The following is a 20,427-nucleotide window of genomic DNA, read 5'->3' on the forward strand; positions in this document are numbered from 1 at the left end:
CAGACCCGAAACACTTTCAACACTTACAAACTAAAAAGTCGATTTTTGACTTTATAAATTTTCAAGGTTTTATACATGTTGAAAGGGTTTAATAGAAAACATTTTATATAGAGCTTACAAATATTTATTTATACCGGCGTACATATACAAATTAATCACATGTGACATTATCGTTATTCGTAAATCAAATATAACTGAATATGGAAACTTATGAGTAAATACATATTATATTTATATTCAAAATTTCGCATATTTATATAAATCGTTAACTATAAACTAAACTTGTTTCTTCACAGATGTATATTATTTGCTCATGTACCTCTGTCAGACTTATTTCCTAAAACAAATAACAAAATTAATAAACTGATCAACCTTTAAAATGACACACATATCCCACCGAACGTTTCATAATTTACATGTTGTGTCTTATTCACATTCCATTTGACACTGTTATTCTATTAAACAAAGCTTAATCATCTCGACAATTTCATAATAGAAAATTAAACAAATAGGTTGAGCAGGATAATCCGAGATGATCAAACTACAAGCTTGAGAGAAGAGATGAGAAGAAACAACAGACAATCAAACTACTGCATAATAGAATAAGACAGAAGATCGGAGAAAAAATTACAACCTTCTAGATTGAAAAGGAAAATCAGAGATAGACATGCTAAAAGCTCTTAGATTGAGCAGAATAATCAAACATGTCCAAACTACAAACTCTTACATTGAAATGATAGGTCAGAGAAGGCCATGATTAGAGGAAACCAAACTTATTAACAAGATCATAGGTAAACTAAAAGCTTTTCTATAGAGTAGGAAGATCAGAGGTAACCCAACAACAAGCTTCTAGACCGAGAAAAAAGATCAGAGCTGAACAAGCTAAAAGCTCTTAAGATTGAGCAGGATAATCAAAGATGACCAAATTACAAGTTCAAAGAATGATAAGAAACATCAGACAATTGAAATATAACCAAGAATGAAGATCAGATGTCCAAACTAAAAGCTTATCTAGTGAATTGGAAGATTTGAAATTCTTCTAGAATGAGTTTCTATACTGAGAAAGAAGATCAGAGCTAAATAAACTAAAAGCTCTTAGATTGAGCAGGATAACCAAAGATGACCAAACTTTAAACCAAGTATTAATTCACTCCTTTCGTGGTCCGCTTGACCAATTAATACATGACGATTAATTAAGGTTTTTAGTTGAGATGAAAAAAAGTTAATGGCACGAGAAGGATTCTAACCCACGACCTTCGGCTAGATACACCGCTGCTCTACCACCTGAGCTATCGTGACCTCGATCCACTCGGACATCAACTCCCCATCTCAACCTCACCTTATTAGTTTTCCCTCCTTTTGCCATTTTTCAATGGTCAATGAATGTCCGAGTGGATCGAGGTCACGATAGCTCAGGTGGTAGAGCAGCGGTGTATCTAGCGGAAGGTCGTGGGTTCGAATCCCTCTCGTGCCATTAACTTTTTTTCATCTCAACTAAAACCATTTAAACCAAGTAGTGAGCCTGAGCTCAAAGAACGAGAAGAAACATCAGACAACTTAAATGCAACCAAGAATGAAAATCAGATGTCCAAACTAAAAACTTATCTATTGAGTAGGAAGATCAGAGATGACCAAATTAACAACCTCCTAGATTAAGAAGGAAGATCAGAGATGACCAAATTAACAACCTCCTAGATTAAGAAAGAACAGTGAGATGTCTAAACTAAAAGTTCATAGACTGAAAAAGATGATAAACAATGAACTAAATACAAGCTCATTGAGAAGCATTGAGAAGAATAACCAGGTAACTGAACTACTTCACAATAGTTGATTTTGTTTCTCTGTAAGCATAGAATTCATCGTCTTTTTACATACCTGTCGTTTTGTGTACCTACCTTCTTAACACAGTATAAACATTAACCTTATTTTTGAACATCTTTTTTTTTTTTAATTGTTAATGGTGCTCTTGTAACTTGTAAATTAAAATTAAAATATCATTGAACATGGCATTTAGCGCTATATAATGATTCCTGGAGAATTAACTGATATAAATTGTTATGTTAGTTGCAATAGGTCTATGCTAGAGCGATTGAGCAATGAAACACCATTACAGAAGCTGTTGCACATTTGCAATCAGTCAATTAATCTTAAAAAGAGCGATGTTTTTTTATCTTGTCAGTAATTACACAGTAAGTTATTTACACCTAAAACTCAGGAGGGTCATTTCTATAAGAAACGAGTGCAAATACTAAAGAAATAATTTGGGTTTATTACCATTTGCACCTGGGAAATGGACTGTATGACAATGAAATTAAATTTAAAACTAGAAAATGAACAAAACTGAATAAAACAAAGTAAATTTAGAGAGAAAGAAAACAATGAAGAAAAATAAAATAAATCTCACCTGTGTTCTAGGGGGATAGAGTATCTCCGAGAAAAGATGGTTGGGAAATAGGAACGAAAACCCTTACCTTGTGGTGGAGACAACTATCACGCTAGAGGAATGTTCAATTGAAAAAAAAAAAAAAAAATACAGGTGAAATAACAATGACATCCGGGGACGATTACAAAACTTTATCCACCATACAATTAATGTAAAATATTCACCATGGTCGTTCGACAACTGTATTGGTTAGGGAGACTAAAATATAGCAGGATCAAGAGACCGACAGTCCAAAGTACAACTAGATGCAGAGTTACATTTCCCTCGCTTATTTTGATCAGGCTTTTCTGAAAAAGTGCCTGGCCAAAATTTCAGCTCAGCATCTAATTTAAAAGCTTCCACACAAATAAACACGTTCTATTGTACTAGTGTTTTCCGCATTGCTGTGAAGTCCCGCTTAGTCCTGGCCTTGCTCCTTCAGACTACCTAGCTTCTGCACTGCAGCAAACTATCAAATACTACTGGCACTTTTATTTTTTACTTACCACTTTATTTTATTGACTTATTGCTCTTATTGATAATCTATTAATCCATATAATATTCAAATATTTTATTTCATAAATCAGGAAAATCCAAGTAGGAAAGTTAAATTGTAGCCATTCAAACTGACTTATTCATTAAAGAAATTTAAAAATACATCCCTAAATTAAGTATGTTCAAAATTAAATTTTCCTCGTCACCCATTAGGATCTTGATGTAGGTATTGAAGAAAATAAAACTTTTGATGAATATATAAAGACAAATAGGTTTAATTAGATAAAAGAATTTAAAAAACTGAAAATACCCAAATAGAAACATCATTTTTATTAGATATTCCAACAGTTTTTAAGTGAAACCAAAAGAAAATTTTTTTTATGTGAATTCTTTTTAAATAGAATATCGAAAATTCGACTGTTGTGTTAAAAACAATTGCTTAATTACAAAAAATAATAATAAACATTTTTTTTATCATCAAAACTATTTAAAAACAAAAGGTAATTATTTATCAAATAAAATATATATAATATTTATATTTATATATAAAAGCAATAAAGTTCACTGTTTAAATTTCAATTGCTGAACAATTACAAAACAATAAATACTTGGAACACTATTTCAACGTACAAACGTATGCTCACACACAGCTTGTTGATAGTTGAATTAACACATTTTATTAAAAACAATACCTATTTTCCAATTCATAAAAAGACAATTTTTATTCAAAACAAAAATTGATAATAATATAACTGTAGAATTCAAAAATAAATTAATTATAAATTGAACTTTCAATTCCTCCTCTTTATATATACTTTCTCCTCTTCCGTTTCAGCCCTCTAATTATTGATAACAGTAAAAATGTTCCTATCCATTCATAGTAACGATTGACACAAACGCAATAAACGCCTTGAAAAAAAAAAAGCACAAAAAAGTTGTATTATTAAAAAAGTAAATATTTTAAAAAATTAATGAATTGCAAGGAGAAAAGCCAAAAAAGTTAACTGCATGTATAAATAAAAACACGATAAATTTTGAATTTCAATAGCAACATCAAGTATCCTTAGGGTCTTATTTTGTCAAGATTTGAAAAATCAAAAAATAAAATAAACAAGTACCTTATACTTTATACAAAGCCGAAGTTCTTCGTTTTAATAGCTAGGAGTAATTTGTGCCTGAGAACTGCTCTACTGGAATATATTGGTATATACAATCTTGATATGCATGTATTGGCCGTGGGGAGATGGGTGTCATCCGCTGGTCTTATCGTAACCGAAGGCATCGGTTGGAAGCCATCTTCAGAAGCCGGGAGGGCAGGTGAGCCAGTCCAAAAATAAACCTTTAAAAAATAATAATAAAATAAAATCCCTTTCCTTTCTATGGTATGATTTTTGCAAACATACCAGATCCATTCGTTCCAAATGAGTCATTTTTTCAACAATGGCCCACAGCCAACGTTTAAATTTGAGAAGCCTGTCAGAGCACTCGCCGGATTCGTCGTTGAACGAAGTGTAAGATATCAGAACCGATACATTGATGTCTCCGACTCCATTCAACAAAAGCCGAAGGTCTTCAGCTGTAAGCCCGTCAAGCGAACCGGCTGGAATAACGTCGAAAACTCCTTGGCGAATTGCCTAGTTAAAAAAAATAAATAATCAATAAATGTCCTTTTTTGATCGACCCTCCATGTTTAATGACTCGGCCTATAATGGATCATTTGGGGGTCTTTATAATTTTATTGCTTTAACAAGAATTAAAGTTGATAAATAAATTAGAACTGGAGATACAAAATAAAACATTTCAGGAGTTTTTGTTGATTTCATCCTTATTTTTCTCACTTATAATATACACAATAGAACCCTAACCATTTTGTGCCCCCACCAGAACCCTACACTTCTTTTTATGGTTTTGTCCAATGTGTATCAAATAAATGTGTTCACTTAAATGCAATGTATTTATTTATTAACATAAACCTCTAACAAAAAATAAAAACAGTTGATGTGAGGTCGAAGATAAATGTAGCTTTCCAATATTTGCAATACTGTGGAGATTGGCTAAAATCCAGAAGAGAGATGGATTTTGTGCAACACTGGATATCAGAAGAAGAAAAAAAATTGCCTAAGTCAATCGAGCTTAAAAATGTCCCCTTTTTTTATTACAATGAAATTCATATTTTAGAGCCTTAAAGAGTGCTTAAAATGAATTTGAGTTGTTATTTGAACCAGATTTTTTTTAATCTGCTTTACTGAAAACATCTTTTTGTTTTCGTGTTTTTTTAAATTTTTTTTTTTTAATTTGCCTATTCTCATTAAAATACAATCCTGCATATTATTTTGTTATCTTATGTACAAAAAATGCTTAAAATGAATTTGAGTTGTTATTTGAACCTGAATTTTTTTAATCTGCTTTACTGAAAGCATCTTTTTGTTTTTGTGTTTTTTATTTTTTTTTATTTGCCTATTCTCATTAAATACAATCCTGCATATTATTTTGTTATCTTATGTACAAAAAATGCACAAAGGCAGAAAAATATTTTAAAAACATTATGTAAATTACTTCGAACATTTTTTTCTTAGCTCCTAAAGGTCCACTGGCAAGAATGCTCAGATACGTATTTAATACTTTTCGACCTGGTATCACCAAAAAAAGTTTCATTGAAATCTATGACCCAGCCATGAGATAATTGCTGAGGATGAGACAGGGGAAAAGGACACAAAACTGTTCCATTTATTTTGAATAGTTCATCTAACTATACAAGTTTAAGAAAAAAAACAACCAAGAAAAAGGACACAAGTAAATAAAAATGTAAATTAATTTCGATTCAAAATAAATCAGATATTCAGAGAAAAAAAATAATATGAAGACATACCTCTAATGCTTTTTGTTGCGATTTATACATTCTATATTCAGCATACTTTCTAACATAATCATAAACATTAGCAGCTGTGACTTCAATATCACGACCACCTGGGATTAATTCCATACTGCCTCCCCCTTCTTCCGGGCTAAGTTCAATGCTGGAAAACAAAAATGTATAAATTAGTTTAAATCGGTAAACTATGGGTTAGCGCAGAAATCAATCGTACCTAAAAGTAAGATCCAGGGCCGAGAATAAAGAATTGCCAGACTTCGTCTCAGCATCTATGACAAGCTGGCGGAGCGATTCATACATGACGGGGTCGAAGAAAGCCAAGTCGTGGAATCTAATCTGTCTCCCGAGTATAAATTTAAGGACGTGCCGGTTGAGAAGAAGCGGAAGAAGTTCGTTTTGCTGGAGACAGAGACCCATCAGTCTTCCCGTATTTCTGAAGGCGTTGAGCCTTTCAAACGAAGCTCTGCCCTGCCTCGGGCTGTAGAAGCCTCGTTTTCCCGGTGTGTAGAAAAGTGGTGCATTGTCTTCTATCACAGTCTCTTCGCCTCCTTCGCCGCTGGGGTCGCAAGGGGCTGGAGTGGGTGCAGCACTTCCTGTTGGAGTTGTACCACTATTAGAGCTATTAATTTTTGATGTTGATAACAAATCCATTTCTGTAAATTGACTCAAGTTAGTAGAACATCCGTTTTGGGTTAGTAGCAATTCAACAGTAGAACATACCTAGCAGAGTGTGGTTGCCGATTTGGTGGCCGTGGGCCAAAATTATCTGCATCGCTTCTTCGATCTTTGCTCTCAACGCATCTTCTGAAGCAAGAAGCATGAGAAGCTGTGCTGGCGACAATTCCAAAAGCATGCCTGTTATTTTTGAAGCAAATGAAGGTCGCAAACTATGAACCTGTAAAATTAAATTTGACAATAACACAAAAATATTTTTGTTTGCAATGTACAAACCTTTGGGTAAAGCCTTTCTCCAAGTGTTATTTGATGGTAAGACAGATGTTCATTAAGCTGGGTAGCTGAATTGCTCGTATTTTCTTGTGCCGTGCTTGCAGATGTTGAGCTACTTGTACCAGAAGTGTCTCCGGTCGTGGAAAGGTTTCTACTAGATTGGGCTGCCGGTGTGAAAGACCTGGCATCGAAAGACAGTGTTCGTCTGGGGCTACGACACCTCCCTGAAGTGGACGCCCTCGTCTTGGTTTTCAAAAACTGCTGGTTAGTTTGCAATTTATTTTATTCATTCTTAACATGCAATTTTAATATAACTTACCCCTGTCAGCCTCCTGGTGTTTTCTCTGTCACGGGGTCTCAATCTTGAAAGGACATTATACTGAGACCGAGAGCCAATTTGGGCCGATTCCAAATTCGGTAGTTTCTCATTTGCTAAAAGGGCCTAAAAGTGAAAAGGTATTATATTTTACTGACAGAAATAATTATTAACAAACTAAAGAATAATAAAATACCTCAGCTATTGCTGTGTAAAAGCTTCTAGCAACACCTGATCCTTCACCGGGTTCTTCTTTAAAAGTCACTTTCACTCTATTCACTGCCAAAGGAGGCTGTGAAGCAGCCCTACGTTGTTGTGAGTTATAAACAGTATTTAATTCCTTCAAAGTTTGGAATAAAAGCTGCGTCCTGTCACGTTCGACCTAGACAAAAACATAAAAAATTTAATTTCTGGCAAATACTTCAAGGAAAAAACCTTTACTACAATCAAGGTTAAACTTTGCAATGTACCTTTGACAGAGTGAGATCTCTGTTTTGTTGGTTTCTAAGTCTTTCCATATCGCGTCTGAATTTGGCTTCCTTGACTGGAAATCCTCCAAGCTCGCTCACAACCGAGCCGGGCTCGAGGCCGACATCTTCCATAAAGACTCTTCCGAAAAGGTCCAGCGCCATCCTCCATCTACCGAGGAGGATGTCGGCCGAGACCCAGGGCTTGTGTGGCGGTTGTTTCTGAACGCCAGACGGCCCCGGTTCGCTTATGTCCATTGGAGTGTTGGGCATAGCCGTCGACTGTTTGTTCTCCTCTTCCGTTTCTGCTCGACCTGCTCTCACTATTACAAGTGGCCTTGATGATTCCTGCACCTCTTCCGATGGAGTTTCTGCCGCGGTTTCATCTTTACTGACTATAGTTGGTACGTGAACGCAGCCTATTATTTTAAAGAAAATTAAAATATAAACTACATATAATAAATATTAAATTAACTTACCCGCTGGTGCATCCTGTTTTATTTCTTGATCTGCAAGCGTGTCTTTTCCTGCTGGTTTTACCGTTAAAGATGCTCCAGACCTTAAAGAAAGGCCTAATCTTGTAGGAAGCACTCTCAACTGATTAGTGGATGAAGCAACTTCTAAGATTTAAAAAACAAAAAATCAATTTTTTGTTAATTCAAAAAGTTACAATTTGTTAAATACCTGCTGAGGCTGTTTGTTGCTGCATGTCTATCTGCTGTTTTGGAATGCCAAATAGTTGGTCTTTAGTAGCGTTGGGTTGAAGAAGGTGCGGCTGGTCGGCAAGAGGTAAAGCTCGCTGCATCGGCAGTTCAAACGGATCTGGCGGACTGCAGCCGAGCCAAAGCGTTGAATCAGACCTCTGGAAAAACGGATGCCTTCTTCCTTTCCCGCTTGTACCCAAGGGTTCGACTTCTTCAACATCAGTCTCCATAGCGACAGGTGGAGGAGTTAGATCCTCTTCTGTTTCTTCGTTTTCATTCTCATCCTTTAACAAATAAAAACAAAAGTAATAAAAAGATTTTCTTCTTTCCTAATTGCAAACGAACCGGTTGGGTCCAAGTCTGAGGGAGTAGTGTTTCCTCGATGACTGGATTCTGATCTGTTCCAGCTCTAAGAAGATAGATCAAAGCGTCAAAGACGTATGCGATATGACGCAATGATGAAACGTCTAATACAGGAAGAGAATCGGCATGTTCAGAGTTGTGACATCTCATCAGGGAAAGGCAGTACATGAGCAACTCCCTCCTCGCAGAATGTGCATCAACTCCTTTAAAAACAAATTTACAAAATTCAAATACTTTATTTACAAACAAGCGTTTGAACTTCTTTTTTTTTCTTTTTTTTTTTTTTTTGGGGGGGGGGGGTTTTGTCCGTTGAGTTTGGAAGCACAAAATTGTTGCATGCAAGAATAAGTTTAATTCAAAATACGTTCAGATCGTCATGCGAGAGAAGGTTTTTTTTTTAAACATTGATCACTAGTCTCTCAAGCCAAAATTTAGAAATTTAATTTTTTTTATTCAATTATTTAAAAGATTATCCCATTCCAATTAAATATCTCTTAAATAATTAGTTTAAACTTTAATACTTTTTAGTTTATTTAACAGCATACATCCACAAGGATTTGGATTGCTTTTAATGGGGTGGTTGACCAATTCTCGGATTCTTTTTCCTAATCCTTCCATTCTTTCTCTAATATCTCATGAAATAATAGTCTGATCACAGCCTGGTCTCATTTTATTCACAGGTGTGTTACGAACATTTTGATATAAGCTTTAAGAGGAGCAAATCGCTTTGAATGGGGAAGATATCAATTTTTTGTTTTATATCTTATTTTAAAAAAATAGAACGCTGTAATAAGACAATGAGAGAGGAAAAAATCTTTTGTTCGCAACAAGGGTAACCGGGGGCCGAAAGCTAGGTGATGATGGTGGAAGGTCGAAAATGCCCTGGGAAGCGATTGAGAGGAGAGGGGCTGGCTGGTGTGGACAGTGCAAAGGATGCAAGTGTGAGAAAATAAAATCTATTTCTTAATAATTTTGCTTGTTTTCGCTGGATTGCGAGACTCCAAGGACCTCGAGATAGTGCAAGAAAACCAGAAGGAAGTCAGAGATGACTGAGGAGCTCCCCATTTTTGTTATCTGTTAGTAAGTTATATTTCTTTTTTTAATTCTTGCGAGTTGTCCAATAAGGAAAAGCGTTTAGTTTCAAACGAAGTGTTAACTTTTTTTGTTTCTAAGACTCACTATTCCCCGAGAGAAAAAATAGTGTGGTGCCCAACAAATCTATATAATTTATTGGTACTGCCCCAGAAACTTCCACAAAGCTACCGGCACCCACAACTTGGGTTGGTTGTCACGAAACCTGAGACAACACTTCCAGGACGTTGTAACCCTAGAAGAACATAATTCTAACAACCATATGTACGATGTAAATAAATAACGGCAAGCTGTTGGGGCTTAAGATTTGGAGAAAATCAATCATTCTCAAAAAAGTTTTTTTAGGAACAAAATGGATCATTTCTCGAAAACTACGACAGGTATGACAGAGTTTTTTGTACACATAATCAAACATAACTGTGCAGGGAGAGGAGGGCTTTTCTGGAAATACTTCACAGGTAGCATGAAAAAAAATCTGGAACATGTAACGTAAGTGATCATTTCTTGAAAACTACTGCAGGTTGTAGGTTTTTGTACACTTCACAGGTAACAAGAAAAAAAAATCTTGAACATGGTAACCAAAGGGATCATTTCTCGAAAACTATTACAGGTATGAGTTTTTTGTACACATCACAGGTAAGAAAAAAAAATCTTGAACATGGTAATCAAAGAGATCATTTCTCGAAAACTACTACAGGTATGAGATTTTTGTACACTTCACAGGTAATAAGAAAAAAATCTTGAACATGGTAACAAATGGGATCATTTCTAGAAAACTGCTGCACGTATGAGTGATGTTTTGTACAATCCTCAGGTAATAAGAAAAAAAATCTCAAACATGGTAACAAGAGGTATTTTTCCCTTATATTCAAAATGGACCTAATTTTTTTCTTTCAGCTTGATCTAAAAGTCTCTCCATCAATTGAAGTAAAAAGCTATTGCTAGTGCAAAGTTTGATTAATTTTGGCCAGAAACTCAGATTTTTGAGAAAGGTTCCCTAGATGAGTACGAATAGGTTATTTTTTGGGGGGAAAACAAAAATTTATAAATTAAATTCTTCTAAACATAATTCTATTTTGAATTTATTACCCAGCCTAGAAAACTGTGTAAAATGAAGATTAAGAAAGATTGAAAAAGCGGTAATGAAATTAATGCAGTCACATTTTGCGGAAGGCAACCTTTCAAAGTGATACTCCCCTTATTTTAGAAGATGTTCAGCATTAATAACTGTCTGAAAACGCATCTGTTCAGCGTTAATAAACTGTCTGAAAATGCATTTCAAACATTGCCTGAATTTTTTCAGAACTCCAAAACAAAGAACACGTCTAGGCATTTTTTGAAATTTTGTTTTACTAATTGTTTACTTGTGGTGATCATTTCATAATAATCTGCCCTTAATAATCTTCATTAAAAAGTCTCAGGGCCAGAATTTTATTTGCAAAATAGTTTGACAAAACTTATTTTTTGTCATTACTTGAAGCATAAGCAATTAACAGAAGCTAAGAAAAAGAAATATGAAGGTAAAAAAAACTATGACTTTTCACCGGTGGTTAGTTTATGTTCCATTTTTCATTTTTTAATTGTGCTATTTCTGACGTATATCATTTCGTTGGAGCCACACAGTACGGCCAACAGTGACATATTTGTGCTACATAGCAGGGTTCCGATTATATTATTTTAATATAATGGATTTTCAATAATATAATTAAATATTAATATTTAAATATTAATATAATAATTATAATAATCAAAAATTTTAAAAATTATCTTTTTACAGTCAGAATTGGTCGACTCCTCTTAAATCAATTGACTTAATTGTTTATTAATAAAACTTATTCCAAAATAATAAAAATAAAAAAATAAAATGGTTTTTACTTAAGAGAAGCATGGTATAGAAAAAAGAAAAATAGGAATTGTCTCCTACAAGAAATTTAGACCTCCCAGAACGAGAGTATATTAAAGGATAAATATTCAAAAATACCATCACGGTCCCGAGCAGGTCTGGAAGTATCAGTGCTTGTTGCAAATCCAATTATCCTTGTTGGACCGGTCGAGCTTTGGCTCGGCCTATGTGACGACTGGGTGGTCGATCTGGACGTATTTGCGGTTCCGGAAGATCCGGAACTATTCCCTGATGTACTTGGACCTCCACCACCTAAAAGCGGTGAGTTCAATGCTTGCTTGAAATTGGTACAAGTGGTTATTTCAGGCAGGGATACAAATTTTTCTTGAATAGTTTTATAAAATCGCTCTCCGCCATTTTTTTTTTTTAAATATACATAGCAAGGTTGAAAGTTTATTAAAATTACTCACTGCTGCTGTGGTGTAATGGATGATGTGGATGATTTGGATCCGTAGTCGACGTAAGTGAAGCACCAAACCTCAACTGTGACTCTGTAGAATCCATAACCGTCAACAGCCAATCCCATGTAGGCTTAAGTTGTTTTTCCACGTAATTCTGTCCGTAACACATCAAGGATTACAAAAACGTTCATTTTATTTTTAAAAATTATAACTTACCTGAAGCTGAATTGAGCCTTGATACGTGATCGGAATGGGCTGTTGTTGAGGCGCTGAGACGTGAAGGCTTCCCAGGAGGTCGGCTATCTGCCTCAGCACGATTGCAAAGCTCCTTGCAAGGCAAGCAGCGGTCGTAGTCATTGTCACGCCATCCTGGTTTGGGCTGGCGCCTCCCGTCCCAGAGTTGCTGGTCACGGATCGCCTCAACGACGCTGAATCAATAAACACTAGCGAATTTCCTGAAGCTACACGGAAACTTCCTGTCGTGAAAAGTTGAAGAGAAAAAACACGATTTTTATTTTTATTTTCAACTTCGAGAGCCTTCAAAATAATAAATTACTAAGAGTGAAAACTTTTAAAACAAAAAAAAAATTTTTCTTTTTTAATGCTACATAAATATTTAGATGAAAATCGACTGGAAAACTAATCTTGAAGGCACTGAAAAGTTGTGATATATTTAACAAATAAAAAGTTATACCAATTTTTTAAATTTTATTTTACTTAATTAGAATTTTTCTAAACTATAACACACCTGAGGATCTTGTGTTGGTGTCTCTACTCCTAATTGCCCACTGCATAGACTGCGGTGCAAGATTGTTCCTTTGTCCTTGGCCACTGCCACTTCTACAAACAACAAACATATAAACTAAACTATCAAGAAAATATTTCAATTTTTTGAACTATTAAACTGCCAGCCCATTGAAAAAGTGTGATCTCTTGAGAGTGTCAGACTTTATTCAGATAATCACTTAAATAATACTCGAAATTCATTTTAAAAGAAACTTAAAGTGGACGATTTGTATTTGATATTGAAAAAATTAAATTAAAATATTTACGTTCTTCTCTCTAACTGTTCATCAGCCAAAACTAGTTCCTCGTGATCTAAACTCTCGCTTTCCCCATCCGTCTCCTCTTGTTGACTAGAATCACCACTTTCGTCTTCGCCTGGGGGAAATTGTATAATTAAACAATAGTTTAAATTTAAAACTGTAAATTTATTTATTTTACCAGGAGCAGGAGGGGTGTTCGATGGAACGTGTTGAACAGTTTCTTGATTGCTCTGATCACTGTCGCTTTCCGTTTCTACGAGCAAGTCCTCGCTTTCACTCTCAGCTCCTTCCCTTTCAACCTCTCGTTCCGCTCCTTCCCTTTCGACTTCCCTTTCACCTTCACCTTCGCTGTTCTCGCCTTCGTTAGCCATAGCTACCAGACCTGAAACGTCAGAAGATTTTAACCGAAGGCGAAGACGGTGTACAGTGATGTTTTTCACTTCTTCACTTTTAACTGTAGTTGTTATTGAAACACTTTTTTTTGGAATTTATCATTCCAACTTACTTTCGACCATTTCTTCTTCAATTTCCATAAGACTGACCAGTCTCGTGCGATTGCTGGCATTACTGGTGCCCTGGCTTTCTTCATTGTTTCTGTTTGCCTTCTGCCCTCTTCTTCCACTTCCTGTGCTGGTTGTCGACGGAGGTGCAAGCGGTTCAATAGAAAATAATTCTTCTGAGCCCTAAAATAAATAATAAAAATAATTTGTAATATGAACAACCTATCAATTAATTACATTATTATTATTACTGCATAATTACATTTATAACTTCGACCGTTGATGTGGACAGCATAAAAGGTGGCGTGGGACGAGAAACGCCGAGGCGAACTGGGGCGATCAAGCTGTCGGCCGTTTCACACAATTCTTCAACTGATATTTTTAATAAAGAATGGAAAACTCGTTTACATTTTACTAGAGGTGCAGTAACTGCACTCATTCTAAAAAAAAGTAATTTATTTTTTTTGACATCCAATATGTAATAAATCAAAAATTATCTGAAGACTTACGATCGCCTTTTGTTCGCATTTGGTGCCATTTCAGCACTGAATATAACAAATATTCTCGCAACAGATCTGACAAATCTTCTGGCAACTAGAGTCGCTTCTTCAATTCTTCCTGGGACGCACGAATTTTGCAGTTCCCTCGATAACGTCGCAACTATTATATCGGTCATCTATAAATATAAAATAAAATTATGAAAAACATAAAAACTCAAAGTTTAAAATTAGCAGTTAAATATTTACCTCAGCCCCACATTTGACGAGAAGGCAGTGGGTGAATTTGTCTAAAAGAGCACTTCCATTTTGGGCATTGAGATAAGCCTGTTCCTCGTAAAGAGGCTGCTTCCAGTCCTTCTCTGATTTAGCCCCCGTCATAATCATTCCTTTCACAGCAGGCCAGTCGTTCAAAAGCCTTTCAAACGCCCTCCTGCTAAACCTCGGCGGTTCTAAATCATGTTCCGGCATATCCAATTCATTTGTAACTAAAACACAATACATCCAGATTATTTCATCTTCTCGAATAGTTTTATTTAATTAAAACTTACCTAATTCTGATGTTGTGGTCTTTCTAGATGCAGCGGAAGTTGACCTAGATCTTGGAGCTCTGTATTGTCTTTGCTCTACCATTTGACGTCCTACTGTCTGTACTAAAAATAGTAAAATACTCTCCCCCCTACAAATAAATTAAACAAATAATTAAATAAATGTTAATGATTTAATAAATAAATGTTTACCTTGAGTTGTGCTTGGTGACCAAATCAGTGTGTGTTATTAAGTTAGTCAGGAGATTGTACCTCGCATTTTGATTTCCTTGTACCAATGCCTTGCACTTACACTTCTCCCAACAGTCGCAGTATGCCGTCGGTGATGTCTTTTTAAGTTTGCAGTCATGACCGCGATGGCAGACGCGAGCGCATTCAGTGCAGCAGCACAAGGAACCTGTGAGTCCACAAGTCCTGCACTCAAATATATCCTAAAAACAAACATACAAATTATATAAATCGTTGAAATTTATAGTGTGAAGGACTTACTTGATTGATATGCTCAGCACCCGTCCAAGTGAAACTGCAAGTGTCGTTGCAGCAGATGATATGAAGGGGTGAGAGATCAGGGTTCGAACCTCTCGGGAACACCATCGCCTCGAGGCCATCTTTATCCGTGACTTCTGTAGCTAAATCGATACTCACTGTGAAAACAGATAATAAGAAAATAACACAAAATTAAATAAAAATGATAAATTACTTTTAGATTCGGAAGTGTTGGATTTCGAGAACCAAGCGGACAAGACACTCTTGAGCCTCTCTTCTGTAGAAGCATTAGTTGGTGGAGGTGGTGGCGGTGGTGGAGGTGGAGGTGGTGGGGGAGGCGGAGAAGGAGGTATAACATTGGGCCCGTCTGACACCAATGAAATGATTGTATCAAAAAGAACTTGTCCGGCGTGATAAGCTCTGCAAGTGACCGCTAACATGAACGGCGTCTGACCTTGGCTGTCCCTAAACACAAGAAAAAAAAAGTAATGAAAATATCAAGAAAAACTTTAAAATATTCATACTTGGCCATAAGTAAACTAGGCAGGTGAATCTGCAAAGCTGGGGATTCGCAGAGAAGCCTCAGGGCCTGAAGGGCGTTGGCTCGTCTTTCCCCTGGATCCGGGAGTTGTGGGATCGGTGGTTTAAGCGGCTGAGGGACGGTGTTTCCAGGGCCTCCGACAAGGAGGCTGTCCTCGTCACCAGACGCGTGCTCAGTGAATGGATCAGGAGGCCAACCTAACGCTGATACATTCTCATCTTGTGGACCACTGCTTTCATTCGCTTCTCCGCCTGTGATAGTAAAACAGACAAATTAACAACAAAAAAATCAAATATAATTACTTTAATACAATTTTAAACTGAAAAACTCTTAAAACTAGTATTTTAAAACTGAAATTATATGACAGAAGAAACAATTTATTAGCATTATCATAGCTGTATTTAAAAAATAAAATAAAACAGTTTTATTTACTCTATCAAAAAGTTGCATTAATGTTTTTAATTATTTGCATGTTTTTTTTAAATCTTTATTATATGCAAATATATAATTACATATATTTACAATATTTAAATATATTCATTACAATCTAGAATAAAACAGTTCAAATACCCAATTTAAGCATTAAAAAAAATAAAAATAAAATGTGAGATGTTAGTAAGGCAGCATTAATTCAGTTAAACCAAAAAGCGTTTCTCTTTGTTATTGTTTTTCAGTAATAACCCAGCAGCCTTCCCTTGTGGTAGAAAAATAATACAGTTCTTATAACAAGAACGAAGATACAAAAGGAAAAAATTGTGTATTGGATTCCGATCGGTAGCCGGATGAGGCTGAATGTAAGTGTCATTGACTTACACTTACTTGTGCTTGTCACTGAGGCAGACGACCGTCTCATCATTTCTCTAAAACTGACAGACGAACGCGTCCACGAAATGACATTACTTGTATCTGTTGCTGTTCCGCTTGTAACAGTTGCAGGTGGATCTGTCAAAACAAACTGATTAGACATTTTAAGAGGAGGAAAAAAAAGGCAGAAGAATGGAAATTTAAATTAACCGTCTGCGGTAGGACAGCTGGAGTTCAAAAACAAAACCGAGAACGATGGTAAAATAAAATCAGGAAAAAGAAATAGTTATATAAATAATACTGTTACCATTTTTTATGTAATTAATTTCTACTATATAAAAAAAGAAGGCAAAAAAGGCAAAATACAAAACGTAATTACATGAAAAATTCTAATGCAGTTGCTAATCCTATAGGAACAACTATTAATAAGTTTATCTTTTTTTCCAATGTTAAGGATATAGACCAAAAATATATATATATATATAAATTGGACCATTCTGGACCCTCTCTAACAGTCAAGTCAGTAACCCTAAATCCATAATCACGGAGTTATTCCACAACCTTTGAAATCTAAATTGCATCTTGTCTGCATTTTGTCTTTGCAAAAATTGGCTTAATTACACAACACTCCTTCATAAACCCAAAATGCAAAGAAACTTGGTATGTCCAAAAGGCTAGGGTCATCCAAAAGCACACCTAGCGATAGAACGATTGTTTCGTGTTCATTTCAAATGCTGGGAAATCAAAACCTGACTTGATTCGTTTAAATTTATTACTTGCTCGCAGATTAAATAAACATGGGTTGATTTCCACCCTGTCAGAAAGTGGAAGAATACTAATCAGTTTGTTGAATTGTTTAGAGATCAAGTTCTGATTTGCAGTACTACCTGACTTAGAATACAGAGAAAAGTGAAAAGTATGCTACATGTAATTTTGCATAAGGTTCAGCTTTTTAAGATAGGTTGGCAAATAAGTCCTTTCAGTTTTTAGACTGCTACGTTTACGTCATTATACCTGCCTCTTTTATAACTGTGCAAAGATGTTACAGTTGAAAGGCAACATTTCGCATGAGCTTTCATTCAAGGTTCTTTTCAACAATTAGTAGTTCATAATGGAAGGAAACAGCATGACAAGCATATTTTGATTTTTTTACTTAAACTTAAGCGTTAGCTGTAGAAGTTCAAAAAAAAGATTAAGCAGCTTACATAGGGTACTTTACCAGATTTGCCAAAATTCGTTCTGGAGATTTCAATGTCAATGTTGCGCCAGCCAATGTTGGTTGTCCAATTCAGTTTGATTTGAGTTTGTGAAAGAATAATCGACAAAATCTAATGTTTTGTGTCGCATACTTTGACTTAAACCAATTTGGCTGCTAAATATCAATTTGTGATTAGTTGCCACGTCACCAAGAAAACGTCCCATTTTTAAATAGCTTATTTATTGAGATGAAAAGTGGATCCTATGCCATAAAATGGTGCGTAAGAATCATGGGGACACAGGACAAACAAACAACCACAAGCAACCTCAAAAACAGGACTGCTCACAAAGAAAAATATGGTTTTTGTGAGGTGAAATTTTAAAAATAACATAAAGGAGAGTCGGTGGCCACAACAGTTTAGGCGTTGACAAGGCACTCATCACTGCAAAGTAAAGGTCCCAGGCTTGAATCCAGAAGCCCTGCATTCGAACCAGACACATGCGAACCTTTTTTTTTTTTTTTTTTAAATATCAATACTAATAACACAGAAATGACCAATCACAGATTTTTCCTTAAAATGACTGGTTTGGCCATAGACCAGGTTATATATTGGAATGGTTTTGCCAGGCTTGAGCTTGGAACGTATTGTCTGATCCGCTTATCCGAGAAAAGGCCTTATTAGTTGCAAATATTTAGGGAAAACGGCCATTAAACCATCTTCAAGTTGGCTCGACAAATTTAGAACATGACGTGATATTTCTTTTAAGACCATTAGTGGAGAAAGAGACATGGTGGTTACACTGGTTGGAAAAACTTAAAGCAATATTGTGCCAATTTTTACATTTTTAATTGCAATGAGAGCGCCTTACTTTTGTAGAACACTCTGGATAAAACTGTGCATTTAAAAAATTAGCAATGTCAAGAAGGAAAAGTTACAAAGGAGAAACTAAATATGCTCGGTAAATATGAAAACCCTCTGGTTATACTTTTCAATTTTTTTTTTTTAAATTTTAACAAAAGCAGACACCTTCATTGAACAGAAAATATTTCATTTCACAAGTGTCCGTTATAAGCAAGTTACACTGTATTCAATAAAACATGTTTAATTGCACTCATAAAAATCAAATGAATTTATTTGCCAATCCTACAGCATACATTTCATAAAACTCTAAAAAATAATATACTTTCTGATTGGTGTGTGTCCACTACTATTGGATGAAAAAAAGGACAATATGTACAAACAAAACTGCAACGTCAGAGTAGGTGACTGTATCAGGCTGTTGCCACCAGACCATAATAATCAGTTTAATTCTAAGTTCCTTGGAATGATAACAAAAGTAGGGAAAAAGGGTAAAAAATAACAGTAAGGTGTTGACACGGCGCTCATACTGTAAGGTAATGGTCCCGGATTCAAAATGAATGGCCTGGAATTCAACCTGACACACTTTACAAAGACTAGTACACCAGGTGTTCATATACACCTCTGCTGTTGCAAACCCCCATTTAAACAAGAAAAAATTAGCAATCATTTAGTTCTAACACACATCTGATTAAAGACTGTCTGAGTATATTTGCCAAACTATATTGTAGACATATTAAACTCTAGCATGATCAAAATATTCAGGCAATTTTATTGAGCCAATATGGTCTATTCCGTGCAGACAATAGGTAAAGGGGTTTATCTGCTGCTTGTCGGAGCACCAGACGAAAAATATCTTTTGGATGAGACATCTGACACGCTGCCTGGTGGAATGCCACTAAATCTGATCACAAATGTGTGTTTACAACTAAAAATGCTGCAGAGCATCTTGTTGGGGGTTCTTCTCAGAGTTCTTCTCTTTGATACCTTATGCACCATTGCACAATATTGGCCCTACCAGGTATGAGACATTTCTGAGAGAATCTGACACAACAGGATTCAACGAGTTCAATGCCTAATAATCCAAATGACTTATTTTTAAAATTAATGTTAACTTTTAGAATTCAGGGTATGCATCCTTTCATAAAAATAAATTGTCAAACAAAATCCTATGATTTTGAATTTCTTCATACGTCATTATCAAAATCGGGGTATATTCACATAGTGTAATGTAACTGTAGTAATGTCTTTTTTAGTGACCGGTGGTTCAATAATTTGTTGAAACGGTCAGGAATGAGGTATTTTAGAAAAACACCTTTTTCCTGACATTTTGACCAATAATCGGGTCATCTTCAGGACTTGGGTGAATTACAAAACACTTTGATTGGATAAAATGCAATACAGATGTAAATATAAATGAACCAACTATTTCATATTTATATAAAGTGATGATATATTTTTCTTGAGAAATTGTTGTGAAACGTAAATTTGTATTCTGCTGTTTTTATATGATTGTGACAGGGTAGGGACAAATCTGGAAAATTTTCTTTGATCATCGGCGTTTTTATTTGACTCAAACAAAGTCGAAAATGGGGATTTTCTGGATTGGATTTGTCATTCAGGGTTTATTCCATATCCCCATCGGAAAGGAAGTTAATTATTATAGACTATAGCAAAGGAAAGGGAAATAAAAAAATAAAGTTTAATAATTTATTTGCATTATGATGTTGGTATACCTACGACTGAGTTTGCATGTGTTTATTCTGCTATTAATGCTGTATATGTCTTGGTTAATGAAAAACTATTTATAGAAAATTGCGTTTGTATTTTTTTCTTTTTTTTAAGTGTTTAGTATTTGTGAAAATATACAATAGCACCACACTTTAGGCGTGTATGAAATACTTGGTTCAAAATTTATATTCATATATGTACTGTATTTTTTCTAATAAACATGTTTTGTAATCA

The 20,427-nt window shown here is 35.2% G+C and overlaps 1 protein-coding gene across 15 annotated transcripts in view; it reads right to left on the reverse strand.

Moving 5' to 3' along the window:
• Positions 1-106: 106 nt before the first annotated feature.
• The window catches only part of LOC106669364 (E3 ubiquitin-protein ligase hyd), a 36,402-nt gene continuing 16,081 nt past the window's right edge, over positions 107-20,427 (reverse strand). For 4 of the 15 annotated variants that reach the window (XM_024228729.1, XM_024228730.1, XM_014398788.2 and 1 more), the window contains exons 14-42: positions 16,415-16,543; positions 15,585-15,852; positions 15,275-15,525; positions 15,064-15,218; positions 14,767-15,005; positions 14,578-14,705; positions 14,276-14,514; positions 14,039-14,205; positions 13,792-13,969; positions 13,535-13,712; positions 13,208-13,411; positions 13,036-13,144; positions 12,732-12,823; positions 12,200-12,459; positions 11,993-12,137; positions 11,661-11,834; positions 8,570-8,790; positions 8,205-8,508; positions 8,000-8,140; positions 7,524-7,939; positions 7,250-7,435; positions 7,057-7,179; positions 6,741-6,998; positions 6,510-6,684; positions 6,004-6,442; positions 5,787-5,934; positions 4,321-4,551; positions 4,036-4,256; positions 107-337 (exon numbers count right to left, since the gene is read on the reverse strand). In XM_024228729.1, the coding sequence (XP_024084497.1) occupies positions 4,044-4,256; positions 4,321-4,551; positions 5,787-5,934; positions 6,004-6,442; positions 6,510-6,684; positions 6,741-6,998; positions 7,057-7,179; positions 7,250-7,435; positions 7,524-7,939; positions 8,000-8,140; positions 8,205-8,508; positions 8,570-8,790; positions 11,661-11,834; positions 11,993-12,137; positions 12,200-12,459; positions 12,732-12,823; positions 13,036-13,144; positions 13,208-13,411; positions 13,535-13,712; positions 13,792-13,969; positions 14,039-14,205; positions 14,276-14,514; positions 14,578-14,705; positions 14,767-15,005; positions 15,064-15,218; positions 15,275-15,525; positions 15,585-15,852; positions 16,415-16,543 (5,771 nt within the window). In that variant the 3' untranslated portion in view covers positions 107-337; positions 4,036-4,043. Of the gene's footprint in view, positions 338-3,457; positions 3,827-4,034; positions 4,257-4,320; positions 4,552-5,786; positions 5,935-6,003; positions 6,443-6,509; positions 6,685-6,740; positions 6,999-7,056; positions 7,180-7,249; positions 7,436-7,523; positions 7,940-7,999; positions 8,141-8,204; positions 8,509-8,569; positions 8,791-11,660; positions 11,835-11,992; positions 12,138-12,199; positions 12,460-12,731; positions 12,824-13,035; positions 13,145-13,207; positions 13,412-13,534; positions 13,713-13,791; positions 13,970-14,038; positions 14,206-14,275; positions 14,515-14,577; positions 14,706-14,766; positions 15,006-15,063; positions 15,219-15,274; positions 15,526-15,584; positions 15,853-16,414; positions 16,544-20,427 lie in introns of those variants that run through there. The other 11 variants (XM_014398789.2, XM_024228733.1, XM_024228725.1 and 8 more) reach the window with 10 other exon arrangements.

This window comes from Cimex lectularius, unplaced genomic scaffold, assembly GCF_000648675.2.
Source record: "Cimex lectularius strain Harlan isolate CLEC.00 unplaced genomic scaffold, Clec_2.1 scaffold198, whole genome shotgun sequence".
In the NCBI taxonomy this organism is placed as follows: Eukaryota; Metazoa; Arthropoda; class Insecta; order Hemiptera; family Cimicidae; genus Cimex; species Cimex lectularius.